The sequence below is a fragment of the Mobula birostris genome, chromosome 8, assembly GCF_030028105.1.
Source record: "Mobula birostris isolate sMobBir1 chromosome 8, sMobBir1.hap1, whole genome shotgun sequence".
NCBI classification, from domain to species: domain Eukaryota; kingdom Metazoa; phylum Chordata; class Chondrichthyes; order Myliobatiformes; family Myliobatidae; genus Mobula; species Mobula birostris.
The window spans coordinates 90,330,555-90,352,325 of NC_092377.1; the positions used below are offsets into that span (position 1 = coordinate 90,330,555).

A 21,771-nucleotide genomic window follows, 5' to 3' on the forward strand; every position below is an offset into this window, starting at 1 on the left:
GGAAGCAAAGGAAGAGATAACTGTACCTTTGGCCATTATCTTTGCATACTAACCGGCCATAGGAGTACCAGATGATTGGATGGTAGCAAATGTTTAAAAAAGGGAGTAGGGATAACCCTGGGAATTGTAGATCAGCAAGTCTTACTTCAGCGGTGGACAATTTATTGAAGATTCCTAGAGACAGAATTTACAACCATTTGGAGCAGTATAGTTTGATGAGGGATAATTAGAATGGCTTTGTGAGGGGCAGGTTATGCCTCACAAACCTGATGAATTATTTGAGGATGTGAGCACATTGATGAAGGTAGGGCAGGGGATGTGGTATATGTAAATTTTAGTAAGGCATTTGATAAGTTTCCTCATTGCAGACTCATTCATTAAGTCAGGAGACTTGGGACGCAGGTAAACTTAGCTGTGTGGATTCAGAATTGGCTTGCCCACAGAAGGCAGAGGGTATTTGTAGATGGAGCTTATTCTGCCTGGAAGTCAGTTACCAGTGATGTTCCACAGGGATCTGTTCTGGAACCCCTGCTCTTACTGATTTTCATAAGCAACTTGGATGAGGAAGTGGACGAATGGGTTAGTTTGCAGATGACACAAAGGTTGAAGTTGTGGATAGTGTAGAAGATTGTTGCAGGTTGTTAACAGGGTGTAGAGCTGGGCTGAGATGTGGCAGATGGAGTTCAACCCAGAAAAATGTGACGTGATTCACTTTGAAGGTTGAACTTGAGGGCAGACTACAGGGTTAACGGTAGAACAGAGGGATCTTAGGGTTCATGTCCATAGATTTCTCAAAGATGCTGCACAATTTGGCAGATACAATAGGGTCTTTTAAGATACTCTTGGATAGGTACATGGAGCTTAGCAAAATAGAAGGCTATGGGTAACCCCAGGTAATTTCTAAAGTAAGTACATGTTCAGCACAGCATTGTGGGCTGAAGGGCCTGTATTGTGCTGTAGGTTTTCTATGTTTCTACAATTTTGATGGGGTGGTTGAGAACCATATGGTGTTTTGGCCTTCAGGGGTTGAATTCAAGAGCTGTGATGTAATGTTGCAACTCTATAAATCCCTAGTTTGAGAAATTTGGAATATTGTGTTCAGTTCTTGTTGCATCATTATGGGAAGGATGTGAAAGCTTTGAAGAGGGTGCAGAGATTTATAGGATGCTGCCAGGATTAGGAAGTATGTCTTATGAAGATAGGTTGAGTGATCAAAAACATTTCTCTTTGGAGCAAAGGAGGATCAGAGGCAAATTGATTGAGGTGTACAAAAATGATAAGAGGCATAGATCAAATAAGCAGCCAGAGACTTTTTCCAGGGCAGAAATGGCTAATAACAGGGAGCATAATTTTAAGATAATTGAAGGCTAAAGTGTGGGCGGAATGTTAGAGGCAAGTTGTTTTTTTTTTAGAAAAACAGAGTGGTGAGTGTATGAGGTGGTGATACAGGCAGATACATTAGGGACATATAAGCAAGTCTTTGATGGGCATATCAATGATAGAAAAATGGAAAGCTATGTGGGAGGGAAGGATTAGATTGATCTTAGAGTAGTTTAAAAGTTGACAAATGATTATGGGCCAAAGGGCCTGTACCGTACTGTAGTGTTCTATGTACATTTATTTTTAAATTTAAAGGCCTCTGAGTGATCACATGAAAAATGTCAGAGGTAGTCATAAATTCACCTTCTCTAAAATATAGCAAAACAAAAAATTGAAGAAAAACTGAATACATAAATCATTCAATTATTTATTTCAAACATTTATGTACAGCACTCTGTCCCTCCACACAGAAAACATTCACTTAAAAAAAAAACAAAATATTCAAACTATTCCTGGCAATTTGGCATGCATTAGGCTCAACAATTTGAGCATAAGTAAAATTAATAAAGCAAGCATCAAATTTTTTTTCATCTTTTGCTACATGTTCAACATTCATTTTGTTTTACAAAATAACCATAAAAAGTGCAAATTTGTTCTTGGAAGTCATTTCCAGCTCAAATTCTCATCCATAGGATAAGACATGAGAACTGAAGTCTTTGAGATAGATAACTTTATTTTTTTTTATTAACAAGTTGGTCAACTCAACAATCATTTCTGTTTCAACAACTGACAAATATATCCCATGTAACAAATGTCAGAACTGCACGTGAATTTGGCCAAAGATCTCGTATGACTGAAGATCAATTCTTGGTAATGTACTCTGTACAGTGTAGCTTCTGATGGAATGACAGAATTAAACAGTTAATGAGAAATCCTGGTAGTTTTTTCCGAAATACATCACCAGGATCTCATCTCGCCAGTTCAATGATTCTTGAATTAACATATTAAACTACAACAAGCCTCCTGTAAAGGAGCATTACAATAAAATATTGACCTACTGTTATTTTAAAAATATACTTATATGAAATTTACAAGCTTTAAACTTTGTGAAGACTGTTCCCACCTACAGATTTTTACAATTAGAAGTCAGTGAAATCTCAAGTTACTGCATCAAGTGCATTTCATTATTGCTTAAAATAAAAAGCAATGTCTTTTGCTTCAGGGAAAAAGTCACAATTTATTTGTCTGATTTTCTATAAATTGAAGAAAATGCAGCTATGCAACAGAAACCAAACATTGCCAGTCATGTTGCATAACTATATGAAGCAGAGATGTATTCCAGGAGCACAAAGACTATGTGGGTATATTTTGTGCATTGAAGGTCAAACTTGTGCATGCCCAGTCCATCCTCCGGAGCAGCTTTGTAGCCCTCCTCTGAAAGACTCCCCAACACTACTGCACACCAATGAACCAAGAGATAATTGATGAGTGATCTCACCACCTTCTGGTTTCTCCAGATCATTCAATCAAATAGGGAACCAAACAGAAACAACTCAAGGGATAATATTTCTAAACTTGACCATTAGATGCTGTGTGTCTGAACATTTTAATTCTTTCCAGTTTCATGTAGGCTGGGTGGCACAAATGCCGAGCCTGAAATTGGTTTGTGTCCAATCTTGATTCTACAACCTTTATTTTGAACCTGCATAGATTATTGGTTTTCAGCACTTCCATGGAACAAAAGAAAAGTGGTAGAGACAACTTTTGGACTGATAATTAATGATTTTAAACCAAAGTCTTCACTGAGCATTGATATGGACTCATTATAGTGAACAATTAATCTTTAAGGTTTGCACCACCAGTAACAGGTAACCTTCCAGGAATTTGAATGTAAATAGAGGGACTGTCTGAGGGAGAAAGGTTGGAGACAAGTTCCACACACCCACGCATCTGTCATCAAATAGACTATGCAGGAAAGGAGATTAATAAGCCAGTTCTTTAAATTGGGACAACTACCAGCAGTACAGGAAATATGAGACTAGGTAGATAAGTCAAAAATACAGAAATAAATCTCTTGGTCTTGATCAGAAACTGATTTGAAAATGTACTACGACGTCGCCCTATAAGTGGTGTATTCCCTTCAACCTCCAGAAAAGGTTGTGGCCTCCTTTAATCAGCTGACCTTGTTCCAATAGGCAACAACTCCTCAAATCCAAACGATGGACCTGAACAAATGGTTGAGGCCCATTCACCAGCAGGCATCTCTGCATAGAGAGTACCACCTCTCTCTGTCATTAGCTCTCTCCACCCAACTTCACAAAACACATTGTTTAAATGACATGCTGCCCATTCCTGGCCAGCAGAAATGCTGCCATTACTTTAAGAATGATTAAATGATGGGGACGTTGGAATGCTCCAGAGTTTAAGTTAGCAAGACAATGATTGCTAGCGCAAGTAAGCTGGAGATGATGGAAAGCTTGCATTATTAGTATCTGGGATTAGAGTCTCACATTCTGTAGGCAATAGTCAAGGATGAGATTGAAGGTAAAATGTTGGTGGGTGCATGACATTAACTGTATGGGATGGCAAGTGAAGCTGGTTCAACCATGAAGATAGCTTGTTTTCCAGCTGGTTTGTTAACTGCACAGAGCTCTGTTCACAGTGAATTTGCCTGCAGGACCACTCAGATCTTGAAAAACAAGAAGCTGCAGATGACGGAAATCAAATTTAACAAACAGATGCTGGTTGGACATCCGTGGAGGGAGAAGCAGAATCATGTTTCAGATCAATGATCATCCACCAAACCTCAACAGCTCTGCTCTTCACACGGATGCTAAGTACTTCCAGTATTGAGTTCTTATTATCGCAAGATGGGTCTGGTGGGAAATGACAGGCAACAATCAAGTGTGGGCCTCCTCCCTCACAACGGATTTATTTCTGACACAGGCCAAGGTCACACTTGGAACCTCACACACAAGACATTTCCCCTCAATCACACCAACTGCCACTTTTGTGCATTTCTCAATTTCAGCGGTCTCACACCAGCCTCAAAATGGGGGGGGGGGGGGGGTCCTGAATAAATAAACCATTTATTATGTGCAACCAGATCAGTAATATTTTCAGTCTTGGGAGGGAGGGGGTGCGTAGGACTCCTGAGTACGTGGCAACACCCACTTGGGTCTCTTCCAGCTGGCTAACACATCCAAGTGTGAGATAGTGAATGCAAGACCACTACATGACGAGGCTACAGATATTAGCTCCATGCCAGAACCAGCCACGGACACCATCACCAATCATTTCCGTCTCGAGGCACCAGGTAACATCACTACCCACGACGCTCACTGCATTCCCTGCTGTAGTTGCGTCTTTTGCTCACGATTCAGCCAGTGATTCTCTATATGTACAAAAGTAAACATTTATTTGCATTGTTTTTTTTATTAAATTGTGATAAACACGCACCTTCTCCAAATCTAGATACTACTCTACACTATGACTCGGTCAGGGAGTGCAGCCAGCGATCTATCAGAGTGAGTCAACACATATCTAGTTTCCCTTTGCTCTTTCCCCTGCCCAGTGTTCCAAGTCCGGCCAGCCTTGCCCCTACGCGAAGCTGCTGGAGCTGAGGCATTGGAACTTGTCCCGCAGCGTCTGTACGATGTTCTGCTGGCCAGGGGAGGACTCCCGCCAAAGGTAATGGCTCAGCTGGTCAGGCTCGGTCAGCGTAGACAAGGAGCTGGACACTCCAGGGCTGCAGGAGGTACTGTTCTGGCGAGCCTGTGGTCCAGGCTCCACCACGCCACCAGCTGGCAGAAGGGCATCGGCGGCCAGGCTGCCCTCGTCCAGCTCCTCATAGTCCTCATCCTCGGAGCGGATTTCCACGTAGTCCTCGTCGTCCTCACCTGCGTCATTGAAGTTCGCCAGGTAGTTTCGTGTTGCCGAGCGGGCGTCCAGTGCTGGGCTCCTGCCCACCAGCACCACTTGCCGGGGATCCTGCAGCGTCAGTTTGGGCCGCTCAGCCTCCAGTGCCAGCCCAGCTGAAGTGGCCCCAGCGCCGCAGTCGGGGGCCGCCACCGAGGGGGAGGACAGGGACACCCCCCTCGCCCCGGCCTCCCTCCGTCCCAGCGTCTGGCAGTGGCGCAGCGCCGAGCAGCCAGGGCCATTGGGAGGTATGACTATGGCACTCCAGCGTTGCTCTGGAGGGTGGCCAGCAGCCACTGAGGGGGACGAGCCAGTTAACCCTCCCCTGGCCTGCAGGCATGTTCCCGCTGCTTGTGTGGAATACTTAGCTGCCAGCTCCTGGATGTCTGGCCAGCCCACAAAGTCTGCCAGCTCCCCGTTGCTGTAGGTGGAGTGCAGCAGCCAGTCTTCGACGTCTAGGCTGTGCCCGCGGGAGCTGCAGGCGGACAGTAGACCCTGGGGAGAGCCGCGTGACCACCCCTCGCTGTCCGTCGATGCCATCGAAGATCTGGGGGGAGTTTCCCGGAAAAGGAGCTGGTCGTACAGCTGGGAGTATTCGGCAATCCGAGCTCCTGAGAGAAAAGAACGGGAAAAATCATTAAACAGAGATAAGATCCACTTTGTAAATGACACACTGAAGGTGAAATGACACAATATGCTGCCATTCTCCCTTTGAAATTTACAATCTGCTGGCAAAACTCAATGGGTCAAGCAGCCTCAGAAAAGTAAATGCAGAAGTCCAGATGAAGGGTCATGACCCAATCAACTGTCCATTTCCCGTGCCCGACCTGTTGAGCTCCCAGAGACATCTTGGAGGCACCAGAGACAAGAGACACTAGAATCTGGAGCAACAAACAAGATGTTGGAGGAGAAGGCTGGCGGGGTCTGGGGACAGTTTCTGTTTCCGGTAAAGATCCTTCATTTGAACCCCAGCATTTTGCTTGTTACTCTAAACTCCAGCACCTGTGGTTAAGTGTCTCTGAAGTTTATCACGTCTGTTAACTTAGGAATACTTCATTTCCAGTGGTAAATTTATAGAACTATTAAAAACGATTAGCTTGATCCTTATTCCAATTCATCACACAGTATTTGTTGTCTAAGGTGGATGTAATGCATCGCCAGGGTTAATGCATTTTTAAGCTTTCCTAGTTCCAGAGCACACTTGTACCTCCCTACATGAACTTCCATCTGCCACAATCCATGAGTGGATTTGGAATATTCACCTTCCTTCTCCACATTCAAACTCTGCCTGGGATGGTCCCAAGCCCAGCTATGAAAGGAGGGTTGAGCAAGGGACTGCTAACAACCCCATTCCCCAAAAACCCAGGGCTACAGTAATGCCAACAGAGGCTCGAGACTTCACCCCTGGCAGAGGAAGGGTCTTCACCTAGGAGACGTATGAAAGCCACAGGGCCCATCAACCTTCTATCCATCATCCACGGCAAAAGAGAGGCCTGCCAAAGAGCACCTGGCAACGCGACCTTGAAGCTGACACCAAGAAGATGGGTTATACCTGGGCGTAGCTCGAAACGTGGGCCCAGGACAGGGGACTCGGACCAGCTACTGTTGGCAGCCTCTGCCCAGCAGGGGTGATGGGCTTTACATCAGTGTTCCATATTCAGTGTGCTAATCTGAATTTACAGAAATGATGCAGGTAGGATTATTTAGTTGTGTGGGACAGTGTGGAAACTTATTTAATAGAGTAACCAACTTGCTCATCATTTTATGACGCATGCCAGCTTGGTTTGTGTTCACTCACATCACTTCATGCCTCCTGAAAATTAACTGTACATCTGCACAGGGGAGTGAGAACATCAGCTCTGCTTCAAACTCAGTAAATGTGATCAAAGAAATGCCAAGAAAGAACAACTAACAACACCCTAAAACAGCAAGAAATGTTATGAGATTAACCATCACCGCTTGATGCAAAGGAACCTGACAACATTTATGCAGGGAAGTGGTTCCTGCAATGAAAAACGTCAGTTGTGATCTTATTTAAAATATAAGGTGTCAAATAGCCTATTCTTGCTTCTATATATATTTTTTTCCTTAAGTTTTACATTCTTAGGCTTAAAAAATCTGTCATAAAAGATCTCACTGTTTGTTAGTTGTGGATAACAAGTTACTTGACCTGTTTCGAATGACTTGGGGAGTCAGTACTTTTCGACATTACTACAGGTTTTGCTGCACACATTATCTCTGCTTCTCGTGATGACTGTCATGAAAGCAATCTGGAGGCAGGCAGGTCAGGGTGTACGTATGGGCTCACAACAAATCAGTTTTACAACTAACGTGGCACAAAATCTGTATTTCCAAACGTAAATGGAGCTACTATTGATATCACTACTATAGTAAAGAGATAATTGATCAAAGCTACAGGGAAGTAGTCACCTCGAAGTTGCAGGAGGCGAGTAGCTGGGTGACCATCAGCAGAAATGGAAATAGGCAGTTAGAGCAGAACACACCCATGGCCATTCCCCTCAGAAATAAATATACTGCTTTGGAAACTTTTGTGGGGGATGACCTCCCAGGAGAATGCCACAGCAACCGGGTTACGGGCACTGAGCATGGGGTCGTGGTGCAGAAGGGAAAGAGACAGAAGAGGGGAGCGGGAGTGATAGAGGACTCAATAGTGAGGGGAACAGACAGGAGATTCTGTGGACGTGAACGGGACACCCGGATGGTATGTTGCCTCCCAGGTGCCAGGGTCAGGGATGTCTCAGATCGTGTCCACAACATTTTGGAGAGGGAGGGAGAGCAGCCGGGTTCATATTGGTACCAATGACACAGGAAGGAAAAGCAAAGATGTCCTGAAAAGAGATTTACAGAGCTAGTTAGGAAGCTGAGAAACAGGACCTCTTGGGTTGTAATTTCTGGATTGCTGCCTGTGCCACGCACCAGTGAGGGAGAAACAAGAGGATTTGGCAGATAAATGCGTGGCTGAGAAGCTGGTGCAGGGGGCAGGGCTTTGGGTTCTTGGATCATTGGGATCTCTTCTGGGGGTGGTATTGCCTGTTCAAAAGTGACAGGTTGCACCTGAACCCGAGGGGGAACAATATTCTTGCTGGCAGGTTTGTTAGAACTGTTGGGGAGAGTTTAAACTAATTTGGCAGGGGGGTGGGAACTCGAATGAAGGATCTCAGGACAGGACAGATGGTAAAAAAGTAAAGATAGCATGCAGCCAGATTGTCAGGAAGGGCAGGCAGGTGATGGGACTTAGTTGCAGCCAACAGGCTGAGTATCAAAATATTAGGGATGCAAAAACAAAGGATAGCAAATACAGTACTCAACGTGTTCTACCTATATGATCGGAGTATAAGAAATAAGGTGGATGATCTTGCTGCAATATTACAGATTGCCAGGTATGATGTTGTGGCCATCACTGAATTGTGGCTGAAGGATGGTTGTAGTTGGGAGCTGAATGTCCAAGGTTATGCGTTATATCAGAGGGATAGGAAGGCAGGCAGAGGGGGATGGTGTAGCTCTACAAGTAAAGAATGGCATCAAATCAGTAGAAAGATGTGACATAGGATCGGAAGATGTTGAATCTTTGTGGGTTGAGTTCAGAAACTTCAAGTGTAAAAGGATGTTGATGGCAGTTATATACAGGCCTCCCAACCATGTTTGGGAGGTGGACCACAGATTACAACAGGAAATAGAAAAGGTGTGTCAAAAGGGCAATGTTATGGTAGTCATGGGAGATTTTAACATGCAGGTTGATTGGGGAAATCAGGTTGGTAATGGATCTCAAGAGAGTCAGTTTGTTGAATACTTAAGAGATAGCTTTTTAGAGCTGTTTGTCGTTGACCCCACTACGGGATCAGCTATACTGGATTGGGTGTTATGTAACGAACCAGAGGCGATTAGGGAGCTTAAGGTAAAAGAACCCTTAGGAACTAGCGATCACAATATGATTGAATTCACCTTGAAATTTGATAGGGAGAAAGTAAAGTCTGATGTAGTAGTATTTCAGTGGAGAAAGGGAAATTACAGTGGTATGAGAGAGGAGTTGGCCAAAGTAAATTGGAAGGAGCTGCTGGCAGGGATGTCAGCAGAGCAGCAATGGCATGCGTTTCTGGGAAAAATGAGGAAAGTGCAGGACATGTGTATTCCAAAAATGAAGAAATACTCAAATGGTAAAATAGTACAACCATGGCTGACAAGGGAAGTCAAAGGTAATGTAAAAGCAAAAGAAAGGGCATACAACAAAGCACAAATTAGTGGGAGGATAGACGATTGGGAAGTTTTTAAAAACCTACAGAGAGCAACTTAAAAAATCATTAGAAGGGAAAAGATGAAATATGGAAGCAAGCTAGCAAATAATATTAAAGTGTTTAGTAAAAGTTTTTTTCAAGTATGTTAAAAAGAAAAGAAAAATGAGACTGGGTATAGGACCACTAGAAAATGAGGCAGGAGAAATAATAATGGGGGACAAAGAGGTGACTGATGAACTAAAAGAGTATTTTGCATCACTCTGGAAGACACTAGCAGTACGTCTGATGTTGTAGTGTGTGAAGGGAGAGAAGTGGGTGCAGTTACTATTACAAGCGAGAAGATGCTCAAAAAGCTGAAAGACCCAAAAGGTACACAATTCACCTGGACCAGATGAACTGCACCTTAGGGTTCTGAAAGAGGTAGCGTTAGAGATTGTGGTGGTATTAGAAATCATCTTTCAAAAATTATTGGACTCTGGCATGGTGCCAGAGAACTGAAAAATTGCAAATGTTACTCCACTCTTTTAGAAAGGAAGAAGGCAGTAGAGAGGAAATTATAGTCCAGTTAGCCTGACCTCAGTGGTTGGGAAGATGTTGGAGTTAATTGTTAAGGATGAGGTGATGGAATACTTGGTGACACAGGACAAGATAGTACAAAGTCAGCATGACTTTCTTCTGGGAAAATCCTGTCCGATGAAGCTGCTGGAATTCTTTGAGGAGATTATAAGTAGGATGGATAAAGGGGATGCAGTGAATGTTGTATATTTGGACTTTCAGAAGGCCTTTGACAAGCTGCCACACATGAGGCTGCTTACCAAGTTAAGAGCCTGTGGTTTTTCAGGAAAGTTAACAACATGGTTAAGAGTATTGGCTGATTGATAGGAGGCAACGAGTGGAAATTAAAGGATCCTTTTCTGGTTGGCTGCCAGTGACTGGTGGTGTTCCACAGGGGTCAGTATTGGGACCACCTTTTTTATGCTGTATATAAATGATTTAGATGATGAAATAGATGGCTTTTTTGCCAAGTTTGTAGATGATACAAAGATTGGTGGAGGGACAGGCAGTGTTGAGGAAATGGGTAGGCTGCAGAAGGACTTAAGACAGATTAGGAGAATGGGCAGTAAAGTGGCAAATGAAATACAATGTTGGAAGATGCATGGTCATGCACTTTGTTAGTAGAAATAAATGTGCAGACTATTTTCTAAACGGGGTGAAAATCCAGGAATCTGAGATGCAGAGGGACTTGGGAGTTCTTCTGCAGATCACCCTGAAGGTTAACTTGCGGGTTGAGTCGGTGGTGAGGAAGGCAAATGCCATGTTAGCATTCATTTCAAGAGGTCTAGAATACAAGAGCAAGGATGTGATGCTGAGGTTTTATAAGGCACTGGTGAGGCCTCACCTTGAGTATTGTGAACAGTTTTGGGCCCCTCATCTTAGAAGAGATGTGCTGGTATTGGAGAAGGTGCAGAGGAGGTTCACAAGGATGATTCCAGGAATGAAAGAGTTATTATACGAGGAACATTTGATGGTTCTGGGTCTGTACTCGCTGGAATTCAGAAGGATGGGGAGGGGGGGATCTCACTGAAACCTTTAGAATGTTGAAAGGCCTAGGCAGAATAGATATGGAAAAGATGTTTCCCATGGTGGGACAGTCTAGGACAAGAGGGTACAGCCTCAGGATAGAAGGGCGCCCTTTCACAACAGGGATGTGGATAAATTTCTTTAGCCAGAGGGTGGTGAACTTGTGGAATTTGTTGCCACATGCAGCTGTGGAGGCCAGGTCATTGGGTATATTTAAGGCAGAGATTGATAGGTTCTTGATTGGACATGGCATCAAAGGTTATGGGGAGAAGGCTGGGAACTGGGGTTGAGGAGGAGAGGAAAAAAAAAAGGATTAGCCATGAATGAATAGCAGAGCAGACCCAATGGGCCAGATGCCCTAATTCTGCTCCTATGTCTTATGGTCTATCACACACAAAATGCTGGAACAGCTCAGCAGATCAAGCACATCCATGGAAAGGAATAAAAAGTCAACATTTCAGGTCGAGGCTCTTCATCAGGACTCAGCCCGAAACATCAACTCTTTATTCATTTCCATTGAGGTTGCCTGACCTGCTAAGTTCCTTCAGCATTCTGTGCATATTACTTTAGATTTCCAGCATCTTCAGAATCTCGTCCATTTATGATTCATTGCAGATAAAGTCGTTTTGCACTACAGTGGACTTGGGTTTTACTGTTCTAATTGTGTTCTCTCTCGTAAAAATTATGTGCAACCTTTTTCCGTTGTGAATGCTGCTTATCTGATGCGATGTGCTCATGGTGCTGTGCTCCAAGTGAGCTGTTTGCTGAACCTGTGCATACGTGTATTCGTGCACGTGAGAATAAGCTCAACTTTGACATAAAGAGCTTTCGAAGAAATCACACTCTCCCAACTTAAAGCAGGATATATTCAATCGAAGTACGAGTGTAAAATAGTTGCATCGAATCTGTGGGGCTTTCTTTCATCTGAGTCACTGATAGCCACAGTCAGCAGGCTTTACTGACCGCTGAATGTCTCAATTTTGTCCCACTGGTCTTGGAAACAGCGTTGTCCCCACATGTTCCTTTGTGACATCCTCTCTGGAGATGTCGATTGGTGCCCCAGACCACAGTGTGTACTTGGGAAATGTTAGGTCTGATAGTATATTCACTCACACCCTCCTTTTCCTACCTTTCCTTTGCACAGAATTTAGAAACACTGTACCATACACCACAAAACCCCCGAGAATGGTAATAGAACTATCAGCCGTCTTTAAAAGGAAACAGGGTGAGTTTAGCAGCCAGTGAGGTGCCAACCACAGCTCAGTTGACTGCACTCGCATACAAGCTCCACTCCAGAGACCCGAGCACCAATTCCAGAACAGACGTTAAAGTGAAGGCACGGGCAGCTGGAGTTTGGTTGGAGGTTATGAAGTGGGAGACGGGCAAAGACAGGTTTAGAGAGCATCTTGGTAGCACATTAGCTGAGAAAATATAGAAACATACAAGACTCCTGCCCTATCCTGCCACTGGACTGAATAACCAGCACTTTGTCTTTCCCTTTGGGATTGGGATGGGAGAAGGGAAAGGGAGGAGAAAAGGATTCTGGTCAGAGGAAATTTAGAAGATTGTCAATTGTCAAGACAAAATAGATAAATGACAGCCAAATGTTGAAAGAAGTGATCGTCAGGTAGAGGTCATTTATACAAGAGCATATACAACAACATGGTGACCATGATCGCCTTCGTCGTACGGCACATAATGATGATGAACGAGGCAGGAAAGGAGATGAAGGGCAAAATTGAAGGTTACGTCTGGATATGCACAGACTCTGTAATGAGAAATTAATTAATGGTACAAGTATAAACGTGAATGATAATTGCCACGGCAGATTCATGCTTGCAAAGTTATTTATGATGGAATTCATTTACTTATAGTTACTTTTAGTTAAAAGTAACAAAATAGAAAAGTGGGATAGTCCTGATGAAGGGAGTGGATGGGGCAAGGAGTTAAGAAGATGCCCAACACTGAAAATTGCAGATATGTTAAACAGTGGGTGGACAGACTGTATGCTGACCTTCACTAGAAGTGGATTCAAGTACAAGAGAAAAGTTTTCCTACTGCAATTGTATACATGACTTTGTAACAACATAGTCTGTCCTTGGTCTCTGTCCACAGAACAAAACCCTTGTTGAAGAAGGGGTTGATTGGAAGATCGCCGGATTGTTTCCAAGGAAAAAGGGCAGGATTTGTTTTACATGAAGATGTAAGCAACTAGACCCATGTCCTATAGCCTTTTTCTTTGGAGCAAAGGAGAACGAGGGGCGACTTAATAGAGGCATACAAGATTCTAAGAGGCTCAGATTGAGTGGACAGCCAGACACTTCTTCCCGCAGTAGAAATGGCTTCTACGAGGGGCATAATTTTAAGGTGACTGGAAGAAAGTATAGGGGAGGATGTCAGAAGTGTGTTTTTTTTTTAAATGGAATGGTGGGTGGATGGTGGTAGAGGCAGATACAATAGCAGCATCTAAGAAAATCCTGGACAGGCTCATGGATAATCGAAAATTAGAGTGGTGTGTGCGTGTCCGTTAGATCGATCTTATAGGTTAAAAGATCAGCACAACATTGTGTGCAGAAATGCCTGTACAGTGCTAAAATGTTCTATGTATCAATCAGAATTCCTTCAGGGCTTGACAGTTTAAATGTAGGGATGATGCCTCGATAGTTGCTGTCTCTAGAGTCAGGGTCAAAGATGACCTGGTTAATTAGGAACAGTAAGAAGTTCTGCATCCAGATGGAATTCTCTATCCTGGAGGTGGTTCAGCCAGCATCACTGACTGGGTGTTTAAAGAGGTAAATACGCTTTTGAAAGATCAGGAAAGTAAAGGCTGCTTGGGAACTGGCAGAGAGAAAACAGGCCTGGGGCACATTAGCCGGGATCATCACTGCAAATCAGGGAAAAACAACGGTGGACACTGGAAATCCGAAACAATCTGCGGAGGCCATGGTAGAGTCGCAGTTAGCACGACACTATTACAGCTCGCGGCGCAAGAGTTCAGAGTTCAATTGTGGCAGCATCTTTAAGGAGCTTATGCATTCTCCCCATGACCGCGTGGGTTTCCTCCGAAAGTCCAAAGATGTACCGATCAGTAATTAATTGGTCATTGCAAATTGTGCTGTGATTAAGCTTGGGTTAAGGAGGTGGACTGCAGGGTGGTGTGGCTTGTTGGGCTGGAAGGGTCTGTTTCACACTGTCTGTCTCAGTAAACAGATAAAACTGAATGGTGGGGCAGGCTTGAGGGGCAATGTTAACTACTTCATTGACTTGCTTTTTCTATATATTCAAGAAGGAATTAGGCAGATTTTATTTGGGGCATCAAAGGGTGCAAGGATGGTGCAGAAAAGTGGAATGGGGTAATAGAGAAGTCATGTTTTATTGTAGTGGCACAGCAGATAGGAAGGGGTTGAGCAGCCTACGGGTTTTATATCTTTGTCTTCTTGAGATGAGGTGTTGATACTGGAGAGAAACTGAGAAACCCAGTCAAGACCCATGAGGCTAGAAGATGGTTCTACCCACCAATGGCAGTGCCGCCTTGTTTCTTCTCCTCCAGGATAGCTGCCAGGTCCTTGCACTTCCGCTTGGGCTGGTCGGACGGCGACTGCTCCCCCGCGTTCTTCATCTTCAGAAGCTGGTTGGCTTTCTTGATCTTCTGGCTGTACTGCCGAGCCATGTAGTACACCCTGCGTTTGGTGCGGTCCACGAGGTCCAGCTCTTGGCCAACTGCCTCGGTGCTGCCCAGTGGGCTGTCTGCCTCCAGCCCCTCACCGTCTGCCGAGGTGGCAGCGCTGGCGCTCAGCGGCGAGGCCTCTCCGCTCGGCTCGCCGCCGCCGTCGGTCCCCATGCTGGCGGTGCTCAGCCTGGCGGGCTTGTTATCTTCAGCCTTCACCAGCCCGGGGCCAGCGGCCTGCCAGAGTCTCTGGCCGCCTGGCGCGCCCACTTCATCCTGGTTGACGGGAAAAGCTGCGGGCAGCCGGTCCCGCCTGGTCTCCTCGCTCCTCCTGATGTAGTCCTCCAGGTCATTCCAGATCTCGTCCACCTCCTCCGACAGCTTGTCAGGCACCGACTCCCGCGATGCCGAGTTGGAGTTGGAGGAGCTGCCGGTCCACCCCGGACCACGCTTGACCGGCGACCGGCTGCGCTCCGATGCGTCATCGCCGCTGCCCCGCAGGCTCTCCTCGGAGGCAAAGCCTCCCAGGCCGCAGCAGGCCAAATCACCGTCCGTACTCCTTCCCAGGCCCGGGAAGCTGCCTCGGTCGCCACAGACCTCCCAGTCATTCTTCAGCTTCTTGGGGGCCTTCTCAGACGGCGTTGACCTCCCCTCCATGCACTCCAGCACCGGCAGTTCCCGCTTGGGCGATGCCATGGCAGCAATCAGGCCCTGGGTCCCTGTGTCTGCCTGGCCTCGGTCTTGCTCTTCCAGGCCCAGTCGGGGCTGAGCTCTGCTGACGTCCTGCTCCCCAGCTGGTGCCTCTGGCCTCACGGCCCGGTGCAGGCTCGCTGACAAGCGACCTCTATCACTCCCGGCTCGGCAGCTGGAGCGGCTCTCTCCAGCACTGCTGGCCCGCCGGACGATCCTGCGATCTGGGCCGCTGGACGGATACTCCCGGGCTGGGTGTCGGTAGCCAGCTGCACCGAGGAATAGGCTCATCGGCGTGGAGTATAGCTCGGGTGCCGAGGCGGCCGGAACAAACACCTGATAGTCACCGCTCCTGCGGGGCGAGGCTGGGCCAGGGTAGGAGTCCCGGCCGACACCGGTCTGGGCCCGCTCGGTTCTGGGCCCACCATTGTTCACCGCCCGGATCACATCTTCATCCCACCCTGCAGCAAGGCCCACCAGCTTGGCACCTTGACATGCTGAATGAACGGAGAACTGGTGGCTCTCTTTCGCTGTAGTTTTGGATGTGATCTGAAAGGAGAAACAAAAACACCCATTGGTTAGCAGAGGAGCAAAGGTCTCCGATTGCAGGAAAAGGCCAGAACTAAGGGAAGTCAAGAGCAAAATCAAGTCTGGGCAACAGTCAGGATAGAAGACAGAGAATTGTGGAGGTGCTCAGGTTAGCGGCAAATGCAGGACGCTCAATCGACCTGGTTCAAACAGGCATAGGTGGACGGGGCCGGGGAATAGTGGCAGACCCATTTGTGACGGAGATGATTCGGAGTGGGAACTGAAAAGAAATGAACGTAGAAAAATTATGGATGGTGGAATGAAAATCTACTTAAATGCTCAGCTAATCGGAGGACCAGGAAGATGGGTGGGAAATGAGTAAAGCAAGAAAGATCCCCTCTGCCATCAGATTTCCAAATAGACAATGAACCCATGTACTGTATACCACCTCACTATTTTTGTGCTCTTTTTGCACTACTTAGTTAAATTTAATTTTACATATATTTCTTACTGTCATTTAAAGTTTTAAAAAATTTTGTATTGCAATCTACTGCTGCCAAAACGCAACAAATTTCACAACATATGGCAGTGATATTAAACAGGATGCTGAAGGGGACAAGGGAACAAGAAACGGCTTCACAGGCAAGATGTCAGGAACCGCTTGGAAAAAATGAGATGTGGAACAGAGATCAGACCTCCATCTGTGTGTACTCAAAGCTATTTGATGCAGAGACAAGAGTTTAATTATAAAGTTAAAATTGTTCTGGGTGCAGTGAGCTGCTTGGGCAGCAAATAGTAGTATTCAAAACTGTCAAACTACATGGAGTGATGACTGATTAAATCAATTATTTATATAAACACTATATTTAGCTTGTCTCCCTTGGAGATATATAAAATCTAACTTCATATTATTTGTTCCTGTACCTTATGGCAAAGGAATATGATAAACACAAGAGGTTGTGCGGGTGCTGGAAATCTGAGCAACACACACAAAATGCTGGAGGAACTCAGCAGGTTAGGCAGCATCACATGATACGTGCCTGAGTTGACAATTATCCCCCAATAAGCATCATTGAAATACAAATTTGCCTTGATTATTTTGTTCACTGCAAGTTCCTACCAGCAAGGGTCTGGCTGCTGCATTTCCCAACTTAATAAATGGGGTCATCTTTCACAAGGTACTAAATTGTGAATAACTATCCCAAAGTGGTATATAAAAGATGCTATACAGAAACAGAACAAAATCATTGCAGTTCATCTCACTTGATAATGTTTTCAAAAACTACACTTTGAAGCACTCTCCACTTGAGAATCTAATTTTGCAGGGTCCGGAAGATTAAATTGAAAACTAGGTTTTATTGTAACCTGAATTAAAGATGCTGCACAGAATAGTTCCATTGTTGTTACCACAGTCGAGCTTCAGCCACTAGGTGGCACCAATGCATCACTTTTTGTGTGTTTTGCATCCAAGTACCAACTCAGATGCAAGAGGTTTGCAACAGAGAATGAAGGAGAAAAACATGGTTTATGCCTTAAAATTCCCTCAAACTAGAAAAAAAATGTTAGTTCAAAAATATTTAGTTTTTCCAAGAAAAAAAAATCAACTGTGCAGTAGTGTAGCAGTTAGCGCAATGCTATTACAGTTCAAGGTGGCAGAGTTCAGAGTTCAATTCCAGCAACTTTTCTAAGGAGTCTCTGTACTTCCTCCCTGAGTGCCCCAGTTTCCTCCCTCAGTCCAAAGACACTGAGTAGGTTAAGAGGTCATTGTAAATTGTCCTGTGAATAGGTTAGGGTTTTTTTTAAATAGGCATCCGTTAGTCTCGTGAGACCATGAATTTGCGCCTTGGAAGGTTTCCAGGGCACAGGCCTGGGCAAGGTGGTATGGAAGACGGGCAGTTGCCCATGCTGCAAGTCTCCCCTCTCTACACCACCGATGTTGTCCAAGGGAAGGGCAGTAGGGCCGATACAGCTTGGCACCAGTGTCGTCGCAGAGCAATGTGTGGTTAAGTGCCTTGCTCAAGGACACAACACAGTGCCTCAGCCAAGGCTCGAACTAGCGACCTTCAGATCACTAGACCGACGCCTTAACCACTTGGCCACTCGCCAATACGCATTAGGGTTAAATCGAGGTTGTCAGGGGTTGCTGGGATGTCGTGGCTCCAAGAGCTGGAAGGGCCTACTTCAGGCTGTGTTGCTAAATAAATAATCTCACTTATTCTTTCCAATTCCCTTCTCCAACACAACAACATCGTTCCAGTTCTGACCTCACGGGCAATCATTATCACCCCTGCCTTAGACCTCAAACTGTCAAGATTCCCTCCCCAAATCCTTTTCTCCTTCAAGGTCAAGGCCATTACTTTGATCAAGCCTTTGTGTCCCAACGTAAGATTTTTGTTTTAGAACACAACTGTGCTGCTCCTTGATTACAAACTCATAATGGGAGACATGTGCGCATAAGTTCATTTTCAGGTGATACTGTTACCTATTGTCGCAGCTGCACAGTCCAGTACCCAGCAAACCAGAATGCATTTCTCAGCATGGAAGCAAACAAAACATGATTTATAGCAGGATGTTTAACAGCAATTTGTAAATAATTACATAATTCAAGGGAAACACGGCAATCCATTTCTCACTTGATGAATGGCTTTTCCAGTTCTGATTGCTAATGGCTGAGCATTGGCTACAACATAAGGAAGCTTCAACTGCTCTTCCTCGAACTGGGACCTTTTATGTTCCACTCAGGGAGAAGACAAGTTCTCCACTGAAAGGTACATCACATCTAACGTGTTGTCTCGCTAAGACACCATTCCTCCAGCGGGGGCACAAGAGCCTGGAGATGCTAGAATAGGCAATTCAACAGGTCAGGCAGCATCTGTGAGGGGGAAGATTTATAAAGGATTTCAACCCAAAACTCAACTGTCCATTTCCCACCACAGATGATGCCTGACCTTTGAGTTTCTCCAGCATCTTGTTTGTTTCTCCAACATTGCCTCGAGGGAGCACTAGTGCAGGAAGAGCTTGAACCATCTTCTCTGTTCCTGCATTTAGCCCCATCATTCTCAGCTTGCATTGAAAGCACTGGTACACCACTGGGGCACAGCAAGCGTCTACAGCATAGCTCACAAGACTGTTCCAGGATAAAGCTCAGATATCATTGGGCACGTATCTGGATAGCAACAATAAAATATTCTTCAACCTGTTCAACTTCTTCTTCATCATCAGCATCAGTCTGGTCCAAGGGCCGTAGGTGAAGGCTTTCTTCGAGGTCACCTGGATAGGCCGGCTCCAAGGATTCCCGTGATTGGCTGACCACATCGCCACAAGATAGTGCATTGATCTTGCTCTTTGAGTCGAAGGTAGTTTCACTGGATAACACTTCCACAGATGGAGAATAGAGGGATCCTTCAACACTGTTACGCTGTTAGGAGAGGGAAATATCCATCACAAAATGTCTGGACCTTCATCACATTATGAATTTATACCAAGGAGGGAATGAACAAGCTATCTCAGGGAGTATTCAATTTCCAAACAGAAGGATAAACCATAAAAGCAAGTTACTCTTTGAAAATCTCCAAGCTGGCTTGTAGAGAAAATAAATATAAATGCTGAAAAGGGAGAAGATAGTCTCATAAATCTATGTACAGAATATTTACAAAAATGGCTAATATGTATAGGCTGGCTCAGGCTGATTATCCTCTTATGTTATGTGCTAAACAGCTTGGATATTTCCACTAAAACATCACAGATAAAAGAAAAGCATTCAAGAATAGTTTAGCCTTTTAGATAGGTAGATGAATATTCATGACGTGAAGTGATGTGTATCACGCGCAGACAAGAGGGATTAGTTTAATTTAGCACCAAGTTCAGCACAGACATTGTGTTAAAGGACCCATTTACATTTTGTGTATCATGATCACCAGCCTTCAAGTTGGCATGTACTAACCAACTAAATAATTTCTGTCCACTTCTAACGGCAGTAACCTTAGACACAAAAACAAACATGAAATCCCAGGGTAATTTTCTTGCTTGGGCCACACCCTGCCCCATTCTACCAGGCAACATCTTCAGAAATTGACAAGTCTTTTAACTATCCTGTAGAGAGGCAGTCAAGAGCTCCTAACTGATCTGTGTGAAACTGTTACTGAAACATGTTGCAATGCCTCTTCTTTATATATACATACATATATATTCAAGCTGGTCCACACCCATTAAGCTTTCCAGCCCAAAGGGAATTACTTGTATAAAATATTTGGGAAAACTTCAGGATGCCCTCAAGATGTGTCATAACTAATGAATTTTGAATCCTACATCAGAGGCTTGCGCCAACCAGCACCATTTGTGCTTTATTGACGGCATTAGATTAGTTCCACCAGAAAACCCTGCCTACTTTCTCAGACAGGGTCAGAAAATTCCCAAGGATGATCTCTACAAATAGAAGAGAATAAATACCCTAAGCTATACTTGTCATTCAGCTATCTTTGAAACACTGTGTTCGTACAGGTGTAATATTTCCTGCACAGTGAGCTTACTTCAAACTACAGCATTGACTAAAACACTACGGGACATGATGATTCTGAAGGCATTCTGCTCTCTCAGCTACGTTATATCACCAACGGCTGTAGGAAGATACAGTGCATGAAGCTGGGAAAATACTGAGAAATGCCCAAGAAGAACACAAGGGAGGAGGAATGGAAAACAGGGAGAGAAATGAGAAACAGGTCACAGGAAGACCCAAACAGACTTTGCCTTTTAAACAAAACCACAAGACATCCACTTTTACAATCTATTACAGATTGCATGGTATTCACTGCCTGCATGGAATGTCCCTAATGGGTGATTAGGACGGCTCAATACATCACTGGGACACAATTACTGGACCTGAAGATAATCTACAACTCTCAACGCCTACGGCGCGCTCGTAACATCATTAAAGACCCATCCTATCCCTGTTCAATCTCCTGCCATCTGGTACGAGATACAGCAACACCTTAGTCACGATAGTAAGACTGAACCAGCTTCTTCCTGAGGGTTGTTGTGCAGCTGAATAATGCTACAGGTCACTTGTTACATGTAAGTATGGGATTTTTTAAGTTAAGCCGTACTGCAAGCATTGTAAACATCTGGAGTATGACCACAATGCCATTGTCTTGAGCAATGGCAATCAAGTTCTATTCTATTAATTTCTAAAATATGAGCAGTCCAAATCATTTAACCTTAGTCTCTGTTGTCATTGATACTGACAACTCTAAATGCCCAAGTGGGCCTCTTACATGTTTAAAATCACAGCTGGAAGTCATGAAAGGCTCTACATAAAATCAAATCTACTTTCTTAATCTCACTGCTTTATTTAAATAACAACTCTCTTGAATCAGATCTAGCTGGAAGTTCAATTTTGTACCATTTGAAAACATTTTACAGACCTCTCTAGTTTCCTTTTTTAATAATCAAAATTGGTCCCACAAATCAAACATAGTCTTACCTTGTCTTGTCTGGTATCTGAAATACGAAAAGGGCAAAAAGAAAAAGGCATTAGTGAGAAAACACAATTTAACATGTTCAAGAACTTAAATGAAAATGCCTACAAGTTTAAACTTGCTTAGCTGAAGATACTGTAGGTTACATTACTGTAAATGAATCACAAGTTTTGTTACTGACCCATTTGTTTGGGAGTCTTCATTCTTGCCGATGGCTCTGCAAAAACAAAACAATTAAGAGTTAATAGAAGGACTTGTATACAAGTCTGCATCAACTCCATCACAGACTTAGTCAAGTACAGAAAGTTCCCAGTTGCGTAATGGTGCTTACTATTGTATG

General features: G+C 44.5%; 1 protein-coding gene across 1 annotated transcript in view; it reads right to left on the minus strand.

Annotated features, from left to right (window-relative positions):
• Positions 1–1,734: 1,734 nt before the first annotated feature.
• The window catches only part of LOC140201472 (pleckstrin homology domain-containing family G member 1-like), a 66,110-nt gene continuing 46,073 nt past the window's right edge, over positions 1,735–21,771 (minus strand). The window contains exons 12-16 of the mRNA XM_072265637.1: positions 21,613–21,648; positions 21,437–21,453; positions 19,154–19,375; positions 14,589–15,978; positions 1,735–5,849 (exon numbers count right to left, since the gene is read on the minus strand). Of these exons, the coding sequence (XP_072121738.1) occupies positions 4,921–5,849; positions 14,589–15,978; positions 19,154–19,375; positions 21,437–21,453; positions 21,613–21,648 (2,594 nt within the window). The 3' untranslated portion in view covers positions 1,735–4,920. The remainder of the gene's footprint in view (positions 5,850–14,588; positions 15,979–19,153; positions 19,376–21,436; positions 21,454–21,612; positions 21,649–21,771) is intronic.